Source organism: Macrobrachium rosenbergii, chromosome 44 (genome assembly GCF_040412425.1).
Source record: "Macrobrachium rosenbergii isolate ZJJX-2024 chromosome 44, ASM4041242v1, whole genome shotgun sequence".
In the NCBI taxonomy this organism is placed as follows: Eukaryota; Metazoa; Arthropoda; class Malacostraca; order Decapoda; family Palaemonidae; genus Macrobrachium; species Macrobrachium rosenbergii.
The window spans coordinates 15,145,325-15,168,848 of record NC_089784.1 but is presented as its reverse complement, the minus strand read 5'-3'; the positions used below and the strand labels follow the sequence as shown (position 1 = coordinate 15,168,848).

Here is a 23,524-nt window from a genome sequence, read left to right as displayed (position 1 = left end):
TGGGCTGTCACATTTATTTGAATATAAAGATACACAAAGAATAAACATAACAAATCTGTGTAAGGCAGCATAGTGAATTAGCCTTTATCAGGCTGCCAACAAGATAATGACTATGTGACAGGTGATGTGACAGTGACAGTCAATCATTTTTTATGGTGATGATAATGATGATTGTGATGATTATGAGTTAACTATGGTGATTTAAATTTCACACGTACTGATAAAATAGGCACTATGATGAAGGCAATAATGGCAATATACCAAACAAGATAGTGGTCATTACAAACGGAAACAAAAATATACGTGTGTGTATTTGTGTTATATGTACTTGTGAGTATTTATATACGGTAAACGTTGGTCTAAAATAGTTTTCTTATCTGCACTAAAAAGACTAAATAAATGCAGCACGTGAAAGGTCTTATAAATCGCAATGTCCAGTAAATCTTGTTAGTAATCATACATGTTCCTAACCAAAAAAAAAAAAATCTTACCTGAATGCCTTTACGTAAATAATTTCACAGACCCCTATAAGACATGAGCTATCTCAATAAACTCAAGTTGAAAAAATTGCATTGTTATTCACGCGTTCATTGACAATTTCCCATCCTGCAAACTCGTCCAGAACTCCTTCAAATCCATTGCAAATGATCATGCCTCCTATGTGAGAAAATATTCTCCTGTTTTTTTTTATATTCTTACTTTGGAATGCTTCGAACAATCTGTATTCTTCCCTGAGCTTCTTATTGTGATTTGTGGCTGTGGCTCCTGGCTGAATGTATCTGAAAATATTTGCATTTTTATCGTACCCTTTTCTTTTATTATTTACTTTCTCTTTTTATCTTTACCATTCTATTTTACTCTTTATTTTCCAGTCCATTCTTTTCATTTTTATTTCCTTAGTATCCCATTGTCCAAATAATAGCATTCTATTAAACATCTCATCATGATTGAATTCCCTGGGCATTTGACTCATACGTATTTTCCACCTTCCCCAATTACCGGCTCTGCGACCAAGAACCTACGCTGGCATAAGGCCAGCTTAATCTACAACAACAACCCCTTCGCCAATAACCCGACCCCTTAGAAATCATCATCGTTATCTGGCGGAGGCCCGGCGGGAGGCCTCATCCTTGGCCCTTTCATCTTCGCCCCTCCGTTCAAGATGACGTTCCCTCCTCCGACGACTGCAGGGGCACCAGCTGGCCCCACTCGCGGCCCTGCCCCGCCGACGCCGCCACCTGGCTGCCCTCCGAACTCTGTGTCCGAGCCATCCAGGTCTGTGTCCCCGTCGCCTCCGAGGTGGAGGTCGGTGTCCGTGTCCAGGGACTCCGAGTCCAAGTCGCCGACCATGTTGCCGAAGACACGTCTGCCACCTGTAAAAGCGCATTGATGGATGAGTACACAAGCACCTCATAATACAGAGGGACGGATGAAGACATCCTTACTTCCTATGTAGAATGTTAGAGGCGCAGACATTACAGGTAGATGATCAGACTGAGGCAAATTACTTTTAGATAGAATGAAAGATGGACAGACTCGGATACTTTAAGCACGAGGATAGAGACACGGACATTTTAGGCAAAGAGACTGATGGCTAACAGAAATTTTAGGTAGAAGGATGGGTAGAAAAAACAAATCTCTTGGACAGGATAGAGACGTCGATTGTCTGCATAAGAAGACAGACATTTATAAATTATGGAAAGTCATACGTAAGGAGAGAGACATTTTACCTATTAGAATAGATTGATAGAAGCACGGACAGCTTAGGCAGAAGGATGGAAGCTATTAGAATAGATTGATAGAAGCACTAACAGCTTAGGTAGAAGGATGGAAGCTATTAGAATAGATTGATAGAAGCACTAACAGCTTAGGTAGAAGGATGGAAGCTATTAGAAGATTGATAGAAGCACTAACAGCGTAGGTAGAAGGATGGAAGCTATTAGAATAGATTGATAGAAGCACTAACAGCTTAGGTAGAAGGATGGAAGCTATTAGAATAGATTGAAAGAAACACTAACAGCTTAGGTAGAAGGATGGAAGCTATTAGAATAGATTGACAGAAGCACTGACAGCTTAGGTACAAGGATGGAAGAGACACAGTTTAGATAAAAGAATTCCTGGACAAAGAGACGCTGATGGAGGTTGAACGACATAAGGATAAAGAAGGCCTGCCTCTTAAGTTGAATGCTAGGGTTAAAAACATCTTGGGTAGAAGGACAGATGGAGAAATAGACAGAAACCTAAGGAAGAGAGATAGATTGAAAGACACAAGTATGCAGTGAAGGATAGACAAGCAAACACACACACACACACATCCTGGGTGGTAAAACAGACTCAAAGAAACAGAAGAACATCCTGGAAGAAGGTAAAACAGACTCAAAGAAAAACAAAGAATTCAAAAGAAATTAAAATACGTAAGAATAATTTAATGGAAAATGGAGGCTAGAAACCTTTTTACAAATGATTTAAGGCGTAATGAGAGAACAGTGCTACAAGAATTATTAAATAATCAAACAAATTGATTAATTTGACAAAGACTGTTTTTCAAACCCAAGAATGGTGCATTTATCAAAAGCCTTTATAATAACTTTCGATCACGTTCTGTTATGCATCATACTCCTAAACATTTTGAAAATGCAGACAATGCCAATTAGGAATCATAGAAAAAAAAACTTGTAATCTATTGGCTGCAAGAATGGTAATAAAAGTGTTAAACTTTATTCATGAGCTTTGAAACCAGTGTAATAACTTTTGCCTGAATATGCAAGTGTATTTCAGTACGTGGAAACACCCAGAAAAGACATAAGCATTACTACGGCTGCGTATATCAAAATCAACACATATAAGGTTAATTATTAACCAAAGCAGCTTATAATAAGTTAAAAATAATTAATAGAACGCAAAATAAAACAAATCAATAAATAACGAGACCAACAACTAATCAGCTGATAACAACATCCATGAATACAATGAGCAAGAAATAACAAGTTGAACGGATAACAAATTTTGCATATTACAATATCAACATAATAACAGAGTGAAAAAACTTAATACATAAAAATCATAATCGACAAATAATAAGGTCAATAAAAACACGTAAAAAAGAATATGACCAACAAAAAGAATAAGACCAACAAACAAAAAAATCGGCAATTAACAATATAAAAACATAATGAGGAAAACAAATAAGAAGAATAATTAACAACGAGACCAGCATATAAGAAAATCATCGAGTAACAAGATCAACAACTCCGCTGTGAATACAAAGGTTTGTTATATATCAACAAGTACAAGAACACCACTCCGTGAAGGAATTTAACCGAATAAATAAACATCTTAAGGAATTAAAGACTGTGCAAAGGTAATCGTAATGGGTCTGGTGCGCGTGCAGACAGATTCTTTCCCCACATCCGACAGCAGTTTACAAATTCATTTCCCCATAATGACATGTTTTCCTTGGCGAACATTTATTGAATGTCTGAAATGAACTCGTGAATTTCTGTCCCCCCTCCCCAAACTCAGACGCCTCTCTCTCTCTCTCTCTCTCTCTCTCTCTCTCTCTCTCTCTGAAGATACATATATTTTAACAAGATACTCCCGATATCCACTCGTTTACTCTATTCATTGAGCTATCTACGTATCTATCTAAAAACAGTACCTATCTATTAAATAAATAAAGTCATATGCCTGGAAGGTCTGAGAGTACATACAAGGTTCATTGCTAAGATCCCATTCCCGATAGTTGCCTTAAGAGGAAACAACACTTCGACTGTGGAGAATTACGCCTGTCAAGATTGCTACTGTAATCAAGTACGCGAGTCTACATCAGTCACCCTTTTACCGAGTCGCAATTTGGAAGCCTTCCTGTTTGTGGAGTTCCACCCATCTTGTTTTTTGTTTTGTTTACTATTTTCACCGATACAATGTTTGAAAGTTTTTCCATATCTATGATATCCATGTCAGTTGCAGTAATAAACCCTGGAGTTTAAAATTTTCGTAAAGAAAAGACTTTTTTTTTTTTTATTCCTTTGTACATTTTAGTTTGAAACTTTTTCAACTTACGCATTCACTTCGATCACTTCTTCTATACTAGTCTTTGCTTATCATTAGACTGCAACTGACACTTTTCTCTTGTGTTGCTTATCTCTACTGCCTCTTTCTCTCCACTTTCATTACTTCTTTTCATTTTCAGTGACCTCTCCAAAGTTATCTAACACTAAATCCAGTTCCTCCTCAAGTATCTGACCTTCGTTCCATAAACGTTTAATCCAGGGTGTATCCAGATTTCGCTTTCATCTGTCATTGCCCTGTCTGATTGGCAGGCCAAGAATTTTTCGTTCTCCCGATGGCAACACTGTCATTACTCTTCCCCCCAAGCTGCTTCATTTATCCTTTAAATCATCCTCTAACTTGTGATTACCTGAATTTTATCTTTCTCCTCTGTGTCATTTGGTCAATTCAGTCTTACTTGTTTCTTTTCGTTCTTCATACTTTCTTAATTCTCAGAGGTATTATTATCGGGATTAATTCGCTTACTTCGTCGAATTTTGGGATGATGTTGATAGGACCCTTGCCCTTCCTCGTATTGTCCACCTGCTTTGAGATATCCACCTATTTTCCTGATTTCTAAAGTTGCAGTTTCAACACGACTAACCCTTTTATGCTCTAACAGTAAAATTTATTTATTTGTTGCCATGCCAAGCATTTACAGTCTCAAGATTCTCTACTTACATAATGCGATTATATTCTTTATCTTTGTAAACTCAGGCTTTGACCAAATATGGAACGGGGTCCCTAGCATCTGCATTCTGCATAACAGTCCCCTGTTTTCCTATGTCCTTTACCTAAGTAGGTGGGAAATCCTCCTCCTTCTCTAACTTATCTTACATATATGGCTCCAGCAATCAAGGTGGACATCTGTAAATTTATATAATAGTTTTGTTTTAACTGAGTGTAAACTGATAAGATCAAAAGAGTTCATGAAATGTTCGTGGAATTTTAATCATGGGCCGAGGGTAGGCTGGTCAAACTTTGCAGAGGATCCAAATTATCAACTAAATGTAAACGGTTTATCTTTGGATCAATGGATTATGTCTGCCCGAAGACTGCTTCATCTTGACAAACCCGGGATTAATATCACGTCTTGTCCTGGTGAATACGTGCATGTTTAGGACTATAAATACACACATACATATACATATATAAACATGAGTATGCCAAAAGAAAATACATCGCTTTTTTATCCTTCTCTTGTTTACAGAATTCATTCAAACGTACATTTAAGTTTTACCTTGTCTAGATGTAAAAGAAGGTAGAAAGAGGACAATGAAGAAAAAGAAATTACCATCGGAAATCATACATTTACTGCAAATACCTTTATGAAGTGCAGAAAGTACTAGACACCACTGAAATGCGTGAACATCAGTAACAGTAACAACCATTATTCAAAAAAGAAGAAGAAGAAAAGGAATAAACTAAAATACGAAAACCATGTTGAAGAAATGCGACAACGTTGCGTGCTTTCAAACAGTGCATACATATTGTTGTTTACAACATCCATCCGTCCACCAGTACTCAATCACATGAAATTACGGACTAAGGGAGGAATTTACTCGGCATTTACCTGCCGTTTAAACTACAAGTTGAAAGAACGAGCGACTGAACTTCCTGTTCAGTTTAAGAGCAATATGGATCGATAAAGAAAAGAGGGCCGCTAGGTATCAGTTTAAGAGGAATGTGGATCGATAAAGAAACGAGGGCCATTAGGTATCAGTCAATAAGTAGAATCGCTGTATGAATCGAATATTCAAGCTACAGAAAGCATCGTTCTTTTCTTTATCATGATCGTTTTGCAAAATTAACGCCAGAGCGAAAGGCGTCAAAACGAGAGGAGGCATCTGGGTTCGATTATCTTTTCTACTTCTCATTCTTCTTCCTCTTGAGGTGAGTTATACATCCGGCGAGGGTAATAAAAGCGTTGCTTAGATGAATGATTGCCGATTCGTGCTAGTAGCAGGAACCGGCCAGTTAGGAATAACGTAAACGGGCAACTGCTTTCACGTTACTGTGTCCTTTCGACAGACTAATGTTAGTGAAGGCACGAATCATACAAAATCACATGCACGTACAACACTCATGTGTCAGCTTATTTTCAAAGGTGTCTGGACAAATGCAAAAACATCTGCTAATCCACACAAATGCAAAAGCGTTCTTAGGCAGAACACGAACACAGAAATAGTTATTTTTAGTTTTTTTTTTTTTTATTTGCTCGACGGGGTGAGTGGGGCGGCAGAAACACAGACAGTAATTATTTCCATCCTTAAGAAAAAAAAATAAAAAAACAAAAAAACACGTGTAATCAACAAAGCAAAGTGAACATTTTGCTATATCTCGATGAACAGTTTATAGGAAAAACCAGTTTTACAACATAAGCAAACACGAATTACCTTCAGGCTCACGGGGCTCTTCTGTAAGTGGAAGAAAAAAGAAAGAAAATCAAATTTCAATGAGCAATGAAACATTGGAACAGAGAAGCATAAACGACGTTCAATAGCGTTTGTAAGTGAAAGATTAAAAAAATTAGTCACCTGACGCAACCCTCAGTTAGAACTCAGCCAAAAAAAAAAAAAAAAAACCAGAGTTAATGAGAATCATTCTGAATCTTTTCTCGGCAGTCCATCCATTCAGAACTGCCGTTTTGTCGCTTCTCAAAAGTCATCAGTGAAGAACATTGCGACAGAAACATTGTCACTTTCCTGTTCTGATTTATCGTGGTCAGACTTCCTACCTCGTATTCTGAATCAAGATATATTTCCATCTTTCAGTATTTTCCTACATCATGAAACTCTTGCCTTGCAATATAAATATTAAATATGAATATAAAATATCAGTGTTAAAGTATTAGTCTAGCATTGAATCATTAGTTTTTCAATGGAAACTAAAATCCATAAGAGAGGTAAAGTATCAAAGTTTAGAGAAAGGAGCAAAATATGAGCACTTTTAGTGAAATGAAAGAAAATCAGTCACCTAACCTAGCATTTAACAGAGTGACATCAATAACTGATGCTCATCTTAATTTTTACTGTTAATTTTGTTAAAACTTGATCACTGAAAGGCTGAATAGGTGACAAATAATTGATTTAATTCAATTATTGTTCTAATATAATTCTATCTAGAAAATAGACAAAAGTACATTGGCATTATTCTGTCCGGAAAACAAGAAAACCTATAATAAAACGCATCTTAATCATTATCTTTGGCTACGGATATTTCCATTAACCTTTCACAAGACATGCATCAATGGAGTTTTTGTGATTTTAACGTCAGTCTGATACTATTCCATTTTATTGCCCAGTTCAGTCTTTTGTAGTCTGATTCTGGATAACTTTTAAAAGTATTCTAATCTTTTTAGTCAGATGATATTCAATTTCGTAACAATTTCAGTCTGGCCAGTGAGATTCCATTTAATCTCTTTTGTGACGTCCAGCATGGTTTCTTTCAATCAAGCTCTACCACTCTCCAGCAGAGGAGGAGGAGGAAGAAGAGGAGGAGGAGGAGGAGGAGGAGGAGGAGGGAGGAGGAGGAGGAGGAGGAGCTTACTCCTCTCCAGTAATTTGTTCAGTTCCAGCTACTGTGGATTATTCACCTTACAACACTTCCGATTGATTTGAGTCTTTATCTTACCTTTCCCGCTCTTCTTGGGCTGCGCGTCCAGCATGTTTTCTTTCGCCATGTCCTTCAGGAGCTCGTCCTCATCTTCATCATCGTCCTCGTCATCGTCATCGTCTTCATCCTCGTCCTCGGAGTCATCGGCAGCCCCGCCAAGACGGTTCTCTTCGGTCCGTAGTTTCTCGAGCAGCTTTCTCGTGGCCGTCTGGAAAGGGAACAGAATATTTGATGACCTCGGTTGTTGTGACGTCTGTTTATGTTATTCAATCAATCAAAAATTATTCACCTCGGTCTTCTGTAATCAGCATGGGTTCTAATCCCCCTTGAAGAGGCGATTTTTTTCATTCGTTTCCTATTGCAATGCCAAAAATAGGTGACTGTAACCACTATATATTCATTTACCTTATGAATATGTGTATACATAGTACTTTCCCAGGCATTTAATGAAGTTCACCTCATGAAACACCGTGAAGATGACATTAATTTCATTGCATTAAAGCTAAAAGAATGGATTTTGCAATTCTTTTGTTTTAATTGCCGTTCGATATCAAACTTCTTACACAACAGAAGCTTTAAATCCTCATTATCTTATGGAACCAGTGGAATGATTGCTGTTTTCTCAGGTAACTAATCGCCATCACCATTAAGGATGTATATATATATCTTCTGTAGAGAGTCCACACGTTTTAATTAGGTTTTTCTTTACCCTGTGAATGTACAAAGCTGCTGGTACTTCTGGGGCAGCAACAATTGTTCAAGGAGTATTGATTATCTACACTGACTGACCTGCTCTGGCCTGAGTTTGTGTGCTTGTGCATGGATTTCAAATAAAATTTCAGCTCTTAGAAAATTAACGTTACGGCTATTAATGCCCTGCTATTCCTTCAAATAGAGAAAAAAGGAGAGGTACCTTTTGACACTTCTGAAGGCAAAATTGCCCCAAGCCTGAAAAATATAAGATAAGCTTTAAGTGTGCAAAGCTTAAGATGTATGTGATGATGTAAGATACCCTGGTCAGTGACACAGTAAATGAAGATTTAAGCCGTACTTGAGTGATTCCTGTTTCTCTTCAGAAACCAATGCTAAATTTTAGGCAATATATGTCAAAAATGTATACTTTTATCCATTTGCAATTATAGTCAAGACCACTTCTTTATCCTCTGATTTCAGATTCGCCAAGTACTCCTCAAATAATCTGGGATAAATTTTAACATGTGCCGTAAGGAATCATATCAGTAAGATGAGAACCAAAGGCAAAAATCTGAAGCCCATGTTTGAAAGAGTATTAAATCTTTGTTCTGCATGGGTAAGCTTCGTTACTAGGCATACCAACAATCTGAAAAAACTAATTCATTTCCTTTTTTTATACAACGGCATTAACAATACGAACAACAACAGTGATAACTTAATGGAGAACAAAAACAACATCAGCAACGAAAGTAATACGAAATCCCCTTCATTACAATAATGTGATCATAACTGAGCGCGCCAAGGTTTTCCCCAAAACCGTTTAAAGAAACCCGTACACATCAGGGTTAGTAAATCACTCGAGACACCTGGAAGCGTTTAGAATAAATTATTTCCCTCAAGTGTATGAAGAAAAAAGATTATAATTAGTAACAGCCAGTTTCCAAGTGCAAAAATCACATTTTTCATACGAAATTGCACAATAAATGTCGCTTAAGCGGTTCATAAACACGAAAGACGGCTGCATTACGAAGCCTTTTCTCACGTCCAGCAGCATCTGGGTTGTTTGGAACTGGCGCGTGAAGAATATATTCCATTTATAACATAATCTGAAGGCAGGAGCTCCATAATGAGGCGGACGTGGGAATACAGATAAGTGTAACCCCCCAACCCCACCCTCCGTCCCTGTCATTACCCAAATGGTTTGGGGTGATTTTCCCACCTGCGTAAATAAGACACAGGGAAAAGGGAAAGGATTTTAAGAAGAAGAGGAAGTGGCGCGTAAAAAGAGGAAACAAAAGTAAACAAACAATCAAATGAAGGATAAAAAAAAAAGCTGCAACAGCAATTAGAAATTGGGCGATGGAAGCAAAAACACAGGTATGTAAATTTGATATTCATCCGAAACTCGTTCCTTTTGTTACCTTTTAGAATCAAATTAGAGCAGGGCAGCGTAACCACTTCCTTTAGTCAGTGGCGGAAAGGCCCACCGAGATACCGGGAATGGTACATACACACACACACATATGTATGTATTTATGTATGTATGTACCATTCCCGGTATCCCGATAAAACGTGTTGTTTTATCACTTTTCAGTGTATTTTATTAAGGTTCAGTATGACTGTCATTACGATAATTGGTGTCTGAATCAAGATTTAAAAGCTTAAATTAATAGTAACTCTTGGTTCCCAAAGAAAGTTAAGAAAAAAAAATAATATATTACATTACGTAACCATAAAAGAAGAAACTATATTTGAGCCTCACTTGACATATGGCTGACGTTCTAGAGCAAAGAGAAAACGTAATATAAATAAGCATAAGTGCTTAGACATGACAGAGGTAGCTGTAACAATAAGAAGTTTGATACACTGTTAATGAAATTTCAGTGTGGTTGCATGAGCAAGCTGTGAAGTTGCAGGAGCTCATCGTCCTTGATTCATCCTTTTAAGGATGCAGCTTAGTCGTGCGTATAATAGTTGTCACTGACAATATACAACGTGATGTGTATCCACAATAATTTTTTCCGGCCATTTCACTAACAGGACCACTGGAACCTAAAGAAGAGTGAGCCTAATAAGAGCGCCTTGTTCCGACCTTCAGGACTGTCTCTCAGTGACCAACAAGGCGCTTCGTGATTTATCTCTATGAAGAGGCTTTGCAGAATTAAGTTTTGAATTAGGATATTCATTTGCGTTTCATTTTATGCTGATTAGAGAAATTCTATCGCACTTTTTTCAGTTGTTTAAATTTAGCCGCTATTTTTGAAGGCATGTGCACACTGGCAATATAATAATAATAATAATAATAATAATAATAATAATAATAATAATAATAATAATAATCAAGACCTGAAAATAGAAATAAGAAGAGTATGGGATATGCCAGTGGAATTGTACCCATAATCACGAGAACTCTAGACGCGATCCCAAGATCCCTGAGAAGGAATCTGGAAAAACTAGATGCCGAAGTAGCCCCAGGACTCATACAGAAGAGCGTGTTATTAGAAACAGCGCAGACAGTGAGAAAAGTGATGGACTCCTAAGGAGGCAGGATGCAACCCGGAACCCCACACTATAAATACCACTCAGTCGAATAAGATGACTGAGATAGACAAAAAAAATAAATAATAATAATAATAATAAAATAATAATAATAATAATAATAATAATAATAAGAATATTCACAGAAGTAAACTTGATCATGATTTTTTTCACCTCAAGACACGTGTCGGTTTCTAAGTAGAAGTTAGGTATATCTTAGTTTAACCAGACCACTGAGCTGATTAACAGCTCTCCTAAGGCTGGCCGGAAGGATTAGATTCATTTTACGTGGCTAAGAACCAACTGGTTACCTAGCAACGGGATCTACAGCTTATTGTGGGATCCGAACCACATTATGACGAGAAATTAATTTCTATCACCAGAAAAAGTTCCTCTAATTCTTCATTAGCCGGTAAAACTATAAAAGATCTTACCCGCTAGAAAATTTCTCATTTCAAATCAAGCTTGCCTACCAAATCGGTACTGTTAAAACAAAAAAGGGTCAGTATGGGCCATAATAGCATAACTCTTCGAGACCATAACCATTTTACTGGCGAGATCTCAGAGTTTTTTTTTCGCTTCCTTAGAACTTTATCTTGAGGGTTATGCAAGTTTCGTGGTTCCTACTACTAGTCCGTTCTCATTCAAGGTACGAGTATTTGCTATTATATGAGCGCGTGCGTACAGGTTAGGAGACTGAGGAACACAAAAACTTATTATTGTGTGTCCATTTTAACTGGCAGTTTCCTTTTAACATGAAAACAGAATGAACTATAGGTTCAGTTCTTAACATTCTGAAATATATGATTCAGAGAAATTTATAGAAATTAGTGCTATTTTCAACAAAACCAATAAAACAATGCTTTGTCCAATATGAAGCTTGGCTTCACAAATGCATACAGGATTATTATCTAAATAACCACAGAAGGTAACTCCTGGTGTCAATGACCCTGGTAGTGTGACGCCAGATAACCCACAGCTGGTTCGCTGGTATAGTGGTTAGTGTCGTGGCATGCCATTCTGATGTCGTGGGTTCGCATCTACCCCAGGGTGATGAAAAATCACTGGCTCTGTATCATGATCAGTTACTGCTGCAGTGTGGGGTCTGCGGTGGGAGGTTGAAACCAAAATTCTTTGGAAGCTTGAATTTCAAGTCAATGGCCCCTGCGTGCTTGTTCAATGTGAATAGGTTTCATCTACTGAAATAATAATAATAATAATAATAATAATAATAAAAAATAATCAGTCAATCCCCAGTTTACGAACGCATAATCAGTCAATCCCCAGTTTACGAACCCATAATCAGTCAATCCCCAATTTACGAACGCATAATCAGTCAATCCCCAATTTACGAACGCATAATCAGTCAATCCCCAATTTACGAACGCATAATCAGTCAATACCCAATTTACGAACGATCATCTTCAATGCTCGATCTTGTCGAAGTCGTCCAGTCAATCCCCAGGTACGACAAATGCATAATCTTCAATCGAACAGTTTTCGTATTGTTTCTTCAAGTCGTTTTCGAACGCATAATCAGTCATTCGTCCAGTTTGAACGCTGGTCTGCCAGATCAATTGTTACAAACGCATAAAGAAGTCCCCAGTTTGGTATTTCTTTAATCAGTCTTGTTAAGAATTACGAACGAATTAAGGATCGTGTATGCAAAAGACGCTCGATCAGTGTCCTCATGCTCGATTTAGGGCTGTAAATTTATAATATTCTCCAGACGAAAAATATGAACTTCTTAAAATTTTGCTACAGTTTGTCTTCAGATACGGTCGTTTTAAATTTATGTCCATGAACGCTGGTCTATATAGATCAATATATTAACAAATTATATATATATATATATATATATATATATATATTATATCTTGTTAAGATTTGTGTAATAATTAAATATATGTACATAAAAAGATGCTTATCTTATATTTCATCTATTTAACCTCTTTACATTTATAACTCCACATTTCTCAAAATTCATTTTTTTGTAAAATTTTGTTACTACACAACAGTTTGTCAACAGCTTCCACCTCAATCTTTTCACTGGCATTCAAAATACAAATTTCACATCCGTTCAGGAAAGATGGTTCAATGTTCCATTCATACATAATTACCTTATATATATAAACAACCCGTCTTTTGCATACATATATATACCTTCCTGCTTACCTATTCTGTGACTACATCTTTCATCTTACCATTACCCATTACATTTACTGGCAAATGCCTAAGCAATCAGCCGTCCCTGTTCTCCCACCATCCACATTAACTTTCATTACTGTTTCTTCCTGGTTTCTGTTTATCCGCATAACCCTATTTTCATTATATTCAGTCTCAACTTGTAAACATTTTAAAACTTTTACTAGAGTCTGCAGTTTCTCTTCACTATCCCCAATCAATGCTGTATCATCTGCAAATATTAACTATTCCACTTTCCACTCATGAGCCATCTTCTTATCCCACAACTCTGTACCTTCATCTGTTCTTCCTTCGTCCTCTCACCCCTCTTTGGAGATATTATACAACCATGGAGATATAAGACACTTTTGTCTCAGATCTACTTTTGCATCAAACCAGCCACTCACCTATCTACACAATCTAACACATGCTTCACTTCCATCTTTAAAAGTTTCAGTCACTTCCAAAAACTCATCTTCTGTCTGTATCATACCATTTCTACTCTATCTACATTACATACATCTGATCCCCATACACACACACACACACACACACACACTTCGTTGCCCAAACCCACACAGTTCTCCCAATATTTTCTCTCAATCAAAATCTTAGTCTAGTCATCCCCTAGACTACTTAATATTATTGATTATATAAAATTTTATCCGCCTGTCACCTTTTCCTTTATACGGTGTAACAACTATGCCTCTCACCCATTCTTTCAAAATCTATCCACCAGGTTCTGTATAGTGGAAGAACCTTACTTCTTACCTGACTTTCTTGAGTGTTACCAATCTCTTCTGGGCCCTCTCCAGTCCTGTTTTCTTCTTCTCTATCTTAGCTTCGAGGTTGCTCTCGTCAGAACCCACATTCTCTATCGATTGCTGTGTCTTCTTCACCTCATCTTCAGTGGCATGAATAGCTGCTTTCATTCCACCCTCTACCTCTGTCAGCTCTAACTGACGACTAATGACGTGAGAACGGATGGACTGTTTTTGGTGCAAAAGGGAAAGATTTTTGGGTGGGATTTTGTAAACATGTTTAACATATCTTTGCTTATGCTCACTCACTCAGTCGACTTCTCGTGACGCAACCTGACCGTCATCACTCATGCCACACTCATGACATCTTTTGCAATGATATAAACATTGTTTTTACGTTCGTTTTACTACCCAGTGCGTATGATATATTTATGACGACTTTTTCAAATTCTGCTCTTTTTTGACAGCTTACGTTCCCTTCACGAAAGTATGTTTTTCAGGGCAATTGTCTATGGATCTTGGCTCTCCATTACGCTCATATACAGAATGACTAAATAATCCTGCCATGTTCTTCCATGAAACTTTTAATCATCTTTTTAAAGATAATTACATACCGGGGATGTAGGTTTTCTTAACCGTAAAATCGAAAGAAATAGAATCTAAATCATAGGAGTTCCCATATAACAGTTCCTAATTCAAACCAAGAACTAATATCAGTCTCACTGAAAGTTAATGCAGGATGAAAGAATAAGTGAGAATTTGTTTCATTTCAAATTTGACCTCGAATAGGTTTTATATATATATATATATATATATATATATATATATATATATATATATATATATATATATATATATATATATATATATATATATATATTTATATATATTTATATATATACAAATGAAAATCAGTCAAAAATTTATATAAATAATAAAAGTCTCATTCAATATATAATATATATATATATAAATTATATATATAATGAAATATAATAACAGCAGTGAAAATCTTCAAGTTCACTGAAAATAATAAAAAGTCTCATTCAATATAATAGTCATAGCTAATTTGCCTACGAGCAATGAAATATCGGCTGGCTACTTTCTTCAAGATCACTGAAAAGATGGCATAGCGAAAGATTATAGAATGCCAGTTTATTTTTAGATATCAAAAAGAAGAGGCAACTAAAGTAGATTAGGTTTTCAACTAAAATTCTGTCATTTCTTTATGCAACTGAATTTGAAATTGTTAGGTAGCTCATTTTAACCACCCATGTATCCTAATGGTAAAGGAGAGTTATCATCGAAGATATACTTTATGCATAACAGGATAGCAAATCTTCAGTTTCTTTTATCATTTAAGATCAAAGCTGACAAAACGTTAAACCAAATTCTGACTTTTTTACTCTATTAAGCAGCACCTGTGACGTTTCATATAACTCTGGACGAGTTAAAACAAGTATTTGATCACAGATTTCAAGGCAGTCGACTTTCATTTGCATGCAAATGCACTGTCAGGACATTTTTTTTAAACAACTCATATCCTACAGGAACCACAGATGGTATTTTTGAGGCCAAAATTTCCCAAAAGTGCTACAAAATCCGTGCCCTGTTCCTGCTGTTATTTTTCCATCTGTCAGCCATGAAACGCTGTGGAGCAGCCTTGTGCCAGGGCCTTGTCCCTACTTAGTAAGCCAGTAAGAGAGAGAGAGAGAGAGAGAGAGAGAGAGAGAGAGAGAGAGAATGGAAGATTTTACTGTCAGTATGTTAAGAGGAGAAATCGTTACAGTGCTATAGCCGACATTATATTTTCCATATTACAGCGGAAAGTAAACATTGCTTCCTAATGCGATAAGTCCACCACCAGCAACTTAACGCTTATGGCCTTGTGGATTAAGAGGATCTCTCTCTCTTTCTCTCTCTCTCTCTCTCTCTCTCTCTCTCTCTCTCTCTCTCTATATATATATATATATATATATATATATATATATATATATATATATATATATATATATATATATATATATATATATAGCAAACACAAGCATACTGACGTTTTTCTCTCAATTGAATTTTCTCTTTCTTCTGACATGCACATCCACTTGAATTACAAGGCAGAAACGATCGAGGCAATTCGTACTTACCCTTAGATCAATTTCTCGTCGTATAAGATCATATAAGGTCGCACCCCGACTCGTGATTTCTGAGGCTAAAGACCTGATGTGTTTGAGCTCCGTGATCTGAAATACCATTTGCATACAGTTGAGAGAATTAGTCTCTGGCGTCGCAACTTCTTACATACCAACATATATAAATAGTAGATTAAATAACAGGGTCAGACGATCTCGCTTGAACTATAAATTTTGAAGGTGGTTTTTCCACCTAGCAACTTATGAGCAGAAATGCAACCATGACTGTAACTTTTAACATCCATCAGCTTCTTGGGGACAAATACAAAAAAAAGGCATTTTCCAGCAAACTCTTAGAAAACAAAATAGCAACTGATTTCTAAATAAACGGATACCCAATATCTTGTCGGAAAAAATAAAAGTCAGAAGGTAGGACTGATGAACTTTTGCATTTGGTAACTCCTAAAGAGACAGAGAAAAGTCTGGGACTTTCGCACTTAGCTCTTTCCTACGAAACAAATGCAGGATGGGACTTCTCAAGAAACAAAACAAATAAGAATTAATGGGACTTTTTCTTCACGTAACCTCTAAAGAAAAGCGGACAGGTACCATGAAATTTTTAATGACACAAATCTAACAACTACAATAAATAAAGACAAAAATTATCGGTCTTACGCTCTAGAAAACTTCAACTGACCAAGAGACAGGAAGGGAGTCGGTTGCGTCTAGAAGATTTTAAAGAACAAAAATAAAAAAAAACAGCAAAACAAAACAGAAGGGACTGTAGCGGTTGCACCTAGTAACGTGTAAAGGAGCGAACGGCAGTGATACAGCTGTTGCTCTTAGCAACCTGTCAAGAAACAAAAGAGAGGAATGTGGTTCTTACACTTAGCAAATTCTACGAAACAAAAACGGAAGATGATGATAGTCCGAGAGACCTGCAGTTGAATGTCACAGTGCCAGTAAATTACATGGGCCGACCTCATCCTTCCCCCGGTTAATGGGAGGAAGTGAGCCAGACAGTCTATAATTTTCCTCGAAGTCATCTTGGAAATTGTCAAGGGAAGTTATAGGGTAGAATTATTTTCCATAGCTTTGCCCTTAATCAAAGAGATGTGAAAATAAAATGGATGAGTTATAGTGCATATGGGCAGTGGGCGACAGCACGCACGGTAACCACCATAATTCACCTGGCTGCAGTTTTTATACGGTGGGAAGGAAGAAGAAGAAGAAGAAGAAGAAAAAGAAGAACCTTAGTTCTGTTGAATGGCTACGTACATGCCCAGTGTCCCAGTTCATTATCTTGGGATGTGGAATGAATTCCTTTGCATCTATTGACAAATAAAGTTAAGGATTAAGATGTAATAAATTTTTTACTGAAGGTGACCTAGCTAAGCCTGTTTGTAAAATTTTGGAGGTTCCTTTTGAAACGTACGACATTTCCATTTCCCCATTCGTTTTCTTGGCAGAAAGAGGAAGGAAAACATTTGGTATATTATTACATCGAATTCCAGCATGTTGGAAATGGATAATCAACACGCCAAAGACAAATTCCTTTGCGATTCGTATTTATCAGCAGTGCGCGATCGTAACACCTTGCCGGACATTATCTTAATAAAGTTTTATTGCAGAAAAGATTATCTTCGACGGGTTTTGTCGAGACTTTCTTGTTAATCAAATTATGCAGTATTTTTGGGATAGGATTACTTCTGAGATGCATAATCTCCTCTATATTAGGTTGCGGTGAAGGCAAATCTGTTGTCAATAGTCTTTTAACCCGTATATATCTGTTGTCTAGTGATTAACTGGACAACAGGGAGATAAAGATATTGGTCTAACTAGCTCAACAGAGTTACACCTGGGAACGTATCCTCCTGCAATCAGTTCTGGAAGAATATTTAATCACTACGATATATATATATATATATATATATATATATATATATATATATATATATATATATATATATATATATATATATATTTATTAATTTGTATATATGTAACGTATGTACATTCATGCATACATGCATACATACATATATATATACACACACACACACACACACATATATATATATATATATATATATATATATATATATATATATATATATATATATATGTGTGTGTGTGTGTGTGTGTGTGTGTGTGTGTGTGTGTGTGTCCATTTAGTCTACGAAACGAAAACCTCAACATTTCTGAGGGAAATAATGACCTTATTGGAGACGTCGAAATGGATCGCTGGACGCGCCTGGTCTTCCACCACATTTCCCTCCGCGTTGTTCTGTATGGCGGAATACAAGAGCGTGAGAGCCTTGAGGATCTCTTGCACCGCGTAACCGTCGCTCTGGTACAGCTTCTTTGTGTTCAGGCGAACGTGAGCCTTGGAGGCCTGAAACGGAAGGGAAGAGGATCACAGTGCAAAAAATAGACGAACAAATAAATTTACTTCGTGAGGTTCAAGTAATTTTGACAATATATAAGAAAGGCATTTGACTATTCTAGGAAGATATGCTTCGTAGATTTTCTTTGGAAAAGAATGTGAAGGATATTATTATTATTATTATTATTATTATTATTATTATTATTATTATTATTATTATTATTATTATTATTATTATTATTATTATTCAGAAGATGAACCCTATTCATATGGAGCAAGCCCACAGAGACCATCGACTTGAAATTCCAGCTTCCAAAACAAGGTGGTCATTAGGAAGAAGTGAGGATAATTCCTAAAAATAAATTCTTCTTCTTGCGTCAACCAAGAGCAGATTAGTGAAGAACAGCACAGATACTCATCAGTTTTTAGATACTGTACAGAGTTAGAAATTAACCCCAACTCGCAATCGGTAGACAAAACTTAGAGGAATGAATGAGGAGGAGAATGACAACTGTCTTAGTGCTTGGGTGACCGGGTGGCAAAATTGACGGAATGACATGACCTCTAGATTCGGAGGCTGCGCTCATCTTGAAATTAAAAAGCGCAGTGTATGTAGGATCTGACTAAGTCTCTGTTCCGTTGTTTGAAACTGATATAAGTTGGTTAAGTTTTATTATACGATTCGGTTACGCTTTTTAATTAATATATATTTTAATATATATATATATATATATATATATATATATATATATATATATATATATATATATATATAGATAGATAGATAGATAGATAGATAGATAGATAGATAGATAGATAGATAGATATACATGTATATACATAAACTTTTATCACATCATCGTGATATTTTTTTTATTCGCATACATTAAGCTACCAATGTCCGCTCTACCCTGGAAATAATACCGAAAAGGAATTATGATGGATAGGTGGTTCGTCACCAGCTGGATTCGATCCACCGACCGTAAAATGGGACAGGGGATACACCAAATTAACTATGAGGCAATGTAGAGAAAATATAAAGATATGGCAAAGCAAAATAAAACTGATGCATCTTCATTCTAAATGTAATCAAAGGAAAATAGTTTAAAGGTAGAATCTACAAAATTTATTCTTTATTATTATTTTTTAATTAAGGGTGAAATTTTTTACTTTCTTTTTCATTTTTAACGCCTCTCTGAGAGATCTAACTGTAGCAGGCTCACATGTGTCCCCACCTTCACATTATTATTATTATTATTATTATTATTATTATTATTATTATTATTATTATTATTATTATTATTATTATTATTATTATTATTATTATTATTCAGAAGATGAAACATATTCTTATGGAACAAGCCCACAGGGGCCATTGACTTGAAATTCAAGCTTCCAAAGAATATGGTGTTTATTAAGAAGAAGTAAGAGGAAGGTAAAGGGAAATACATAAAGAAGAGATCCCACTTAAAAAAAATTAATTAACAAACAGATATGAATGTATCAAAATGCAAGGAAGATAGTACTGGGGCAGTAATGCATTGCATCTTCGCTTGAACCTCTGACGTTCTAATTGCACGACAACCTCTGGGAGACTGTTCCACAGTCCAACTGTGTGAGGAATAAAGGACCTCTGGAACTGAGAAGTTCGACAGCGAGGCACATTTACTGCATATTGGTGCTGCTGTTCAGCAAATCTGGTTGCTCTCAGCAGATAAAGGGGATCAGGGATCAATTGTAAATGTGGAAGATCTATGTTGAAATACAACTTATGAAAAAGTGACAAACAAGAGACCGCCCGCCGATGGTTCAAGTCATAACTGCTACTGTTAGGAAACAGAAACCTACCACCACGAGCCACTCTGTCTAAATGAAATAAATCTCTGGCAGAAGCAGACATCCACGCCGGAGAACAGTAATCTAGTAAAGGAAGTACAAACGACCTAAAACAGGTTGCACTGGACGAACGATACCTAACTTTCGTGCGACATTTGCTGAAAGTTTCATTACACGTTTCTCGAAAGTTAGTTGTGAATCAAAAGTTACATCTAGAATAGTTACAGCTTCAGACTCATTCAGCAAAGTTCCATCCACCTGAACAGGAGGATGGGGTGGGAAATCTGTACGAGATCTGCTAATCAACAGTGTTTTTATTTTACTGGAGTTCAGCCTCATACCTCACCGATTACACCATTCACTAATCCTGACCAAGTCCCGATTGAGGCTGAGGGCAGCTTCATTTCACGTAAGCGGAGACTACTCCACCCACAAGTGTTGCATCGTCGGCACACTGAACAATCTTGTTTTCCAGGCCAACAACCATATCGCTTGTATACACTAAAAATAACGGTGAATCAAGAACACTACCCTGTGGAACTCCAGACAAAATAAGTCTTGGTTCACTAAAGATCCCGTCCACACAGCAACTCGCTGCTACCTGCCTGTAAGGAAATCTTGAAGTAATCCTAAGACATATCCACCCACTTCAGTATCCTGAAGTTTATAAATAACTGCCTTGTGATTTACTAAATCGAAAGCAGCACTAAAATCTATTTGAATTACTCAGCATTCAAAACCCTTATCAAGGTTCCCTTGTAAATGGCAAGTCAAGTCTAAACGAGCATCGTAGGTACCTATCTGCTTCCTATATGCATATTGACTATCAGCTAACAATCCTTTAGATTCCACATACTTATATAGTGGCTTAAAAAATAAGTTTTTCAACAACTTTGGAGAGCACAGGAAGAATAGAGATTGGCCTGTAGTTACTGTAGTCGGCAGATATGCCACTCTTTGGAACAGGCGCTTTATTACTAAGCTTGCTCTTATCCGCAAAGATACTAAGTCGACATAAAAATCTATAGAATCTACTTATCTTGGGAGGCAACACATCCGGAAATACTTAAAATCTTTATGTATATAAATATGAATTCAGAGCTTTGATTTCTACGGATGTACAGACATCATCGACTTCAGTACGCTGGTAAAAGTATGCCTTATTTATGAGTTAGAATTGTTGAACCTTTTTGAGGTACTGGATCTGTTTTTGTTAATCTTAGAGCGCTTGGTGAGTATATTAAAGGAGGAGGAGAGAAACTGAATCAATGAGATCTCCAGTGAGTCTTAGCTAAACTGGAGTTTATGGGGTTACTTATCCAGACCCTTGGCAGCGAACCACTTTTTAACTCAAGGATTGTGACCAAACGCAAAACTCTATACTCCATTCATATGTATAGAAACACGAACAGTCTTTGTTTTCTTTTTAACTGTCCCCCCTAAAGTAATTTATTTACCATAAACTGAGCAACGGAACGAACGAATATAACTCTGTCCTGCTCAGTGTCGACGTCCGTTGGGAGATCAGCATTTGGGTCGAATCTCTTGACTAACCATTCCAGAATCTCTGCCACGAGAGGGAAATTTGGAGAGCGAAAATTCTCTACAGAGATGAGTCGTTTGAATCCCAACGCCCGGAGCATCTCTGCACAGTCTGTAAATATAAAAATATAAGTAAATAGCTGCATTAGTAGACTGGTACGTATGGAACAAATAAACATAAAATTGCCAGATGCAGATAAAAGACAAACTGACTCATCATTTTGGTTCAGTGGAACTTTGCATGAGCACTATTTTTAGTTTTCCCCCACATCACACTTTGATTGGCTAAAGGAGAGCTATGCCTAGTAGCAACACGGCAAAGTATGTGCATGTGCGTGAGAGAGCGAGAGAGAATGAACATAAAAAAAGATATTGCGAAAGATTAAACAACGAATCATTTGAGTGAGTGTTATTTATCGAAGATTTGAACAAAGGAACATAGTTATGTTTAATATTTCATCACTTTCAAAATATCCTATGTTCCTCTTTACGAATCTGAATGGACGCAAAAGCGCAGGTGAGAAGCAATATCAACGCTATATTGCAGTACATCAGAATCCATATACCTTGAAATGGGCATTACGGAGTGTAAATGCAATTACATCACGATATTTTCTGAAAACGTGTTGACATTACACTCTTTAACAGTTTTACTAGTTATTATTCTGCTGATGAATGGGAAGTTCTGCTTTATAGCAAACAACATATTGTTTACTATGCAATGCTGCAGAGGCTCTTTGATCTCAGAAACAATAAACCCAAGATGGCAAATCTGCTCTAAAAATTTGACGTTACCAAGGCTATACCCCGGTCCAAAGCCCTATGACAATCCAGCAAATTTCTTCATCATATTTGCTTCCTTAAGCGTAATCGCTCATGATAAAAAGAAACCGGAAACGCCTGAGTATTATGGAAAGTTTGCAAGTGAACGTTTGTTTACAATTCTTAAAAAAGAAGTAGCTTTTAAAGCTGAAGCTACTGCCATATTTACTTGATCACTGCTGAGTCAAGGAAAGAATTTGTGCATTTTGTAACTGACTGAATATCGCTCCTGGACGTGATATCTGGGTGTAGGCTAAATAATTTTGAGAAAAAAGAGCTTATAAAAGACCCTGATCACATTTTATTACAATATACATATAGTAACTGTAAACAGCCGAAAATGTATTTATACCTCAGGTGGCGAAGGGCTGAATAAAATTTACCGAGGTAGTTTCGTTACTTACCGTTAGAACTCGTAGCAAGAGATGACTATAGCACTACTTACTTCTTAATTCCCTGTACGACATCCTTCTGAAATATATAGTAAACGGACGAAGATCTCATAAACAGGTGCTTCGGAGCCACATGCAGAACTGTCAGCTGGTATTTGTGTAGCACTTGTTGCCATGGCAACGAGAGCTGAACACATTTTCCGAAGTTGTCACATTACTCTTATTTTTGTGACATAAATATATAATTCTTCTTCATCAGTAAACTATTGGATTACGATTTAGACTTTTACTCACCATATATTGAAAATCATAAGAAAAATATGCGTATAGACATATTCTAAAAAACTAATTCAGAGAAAATCAATATATCGTCATTCATATGTAATCAATTCGATTCCATTTTATATTTAGAAATTAACTTCATTAAATATCACTTAAAGTTATAGTATGATGGATAAAATGGGGTCGTTTGTTAAGCACTATTGGGGAGACATGGAAGTCATCATGAGCAACACGCGATTTCAAATTTTGGACACTTACAATGACTTGAGGTTATATAAGGATAATTAAAAATAC

The 23,524-nt window shown here is 36.5% G+C and overlaps 1 protein-coding gene across 1 annotated transcript; it reads right to left on the bottom strand.

Annotated features, from left to right (window-relative positions):
* Positions 1-23,110, bottom strand: LOC136829225 (clusterin-associated protein 1-like). The gene is made up of 9 exons (XM_067087526.1): positions 23,002-23,110; positions 21,650-21,846; positions 18,189-18,365; positions 15,986-16,081; positions 13,852-14,069; positions 12,676-12,708; positions 10,121-10,139; positions 7,684-7,918; positions 1-1,373 (listed from the first exon to the last, which is right to left on the bottom strand). Exons 1-9 carry the CDS (start codon positions 23,021-23,023, stop codon positions 1,081-1,083), a joined length of 1,290 nt encoding a protein of 429 aa, XP_066943627.1. The 5' UTR covers positions 23,024-23,110; the 3' UTR covers positions 1-1,080.
* Positions 23,111-23,524: the final 414 nt, after the last annotated feature.

Bases quoted from the DNA above. Each gene is read 5' to 3' on its own strand.
- LOC136829225 (XM_067087526.1), bottom strand. From the start codon at position 23,023: ATGTCGTACAGGGAATTAAGAA. The intron at 14,070-15,985 runs GTAAGTACGAAT...CACCAAAAACAG, and splicing joins GACGAGAAATTGATCTAAGG to TCCATCCGTTCTCACGTCAT. The intron at 12,709-13,851 runs GTAAGAAGTAAG...TGATCTATATAG, and splicing joins GTAACACTCAAGAAAGTCAG to ACCAGCGTTCATGGACATAA.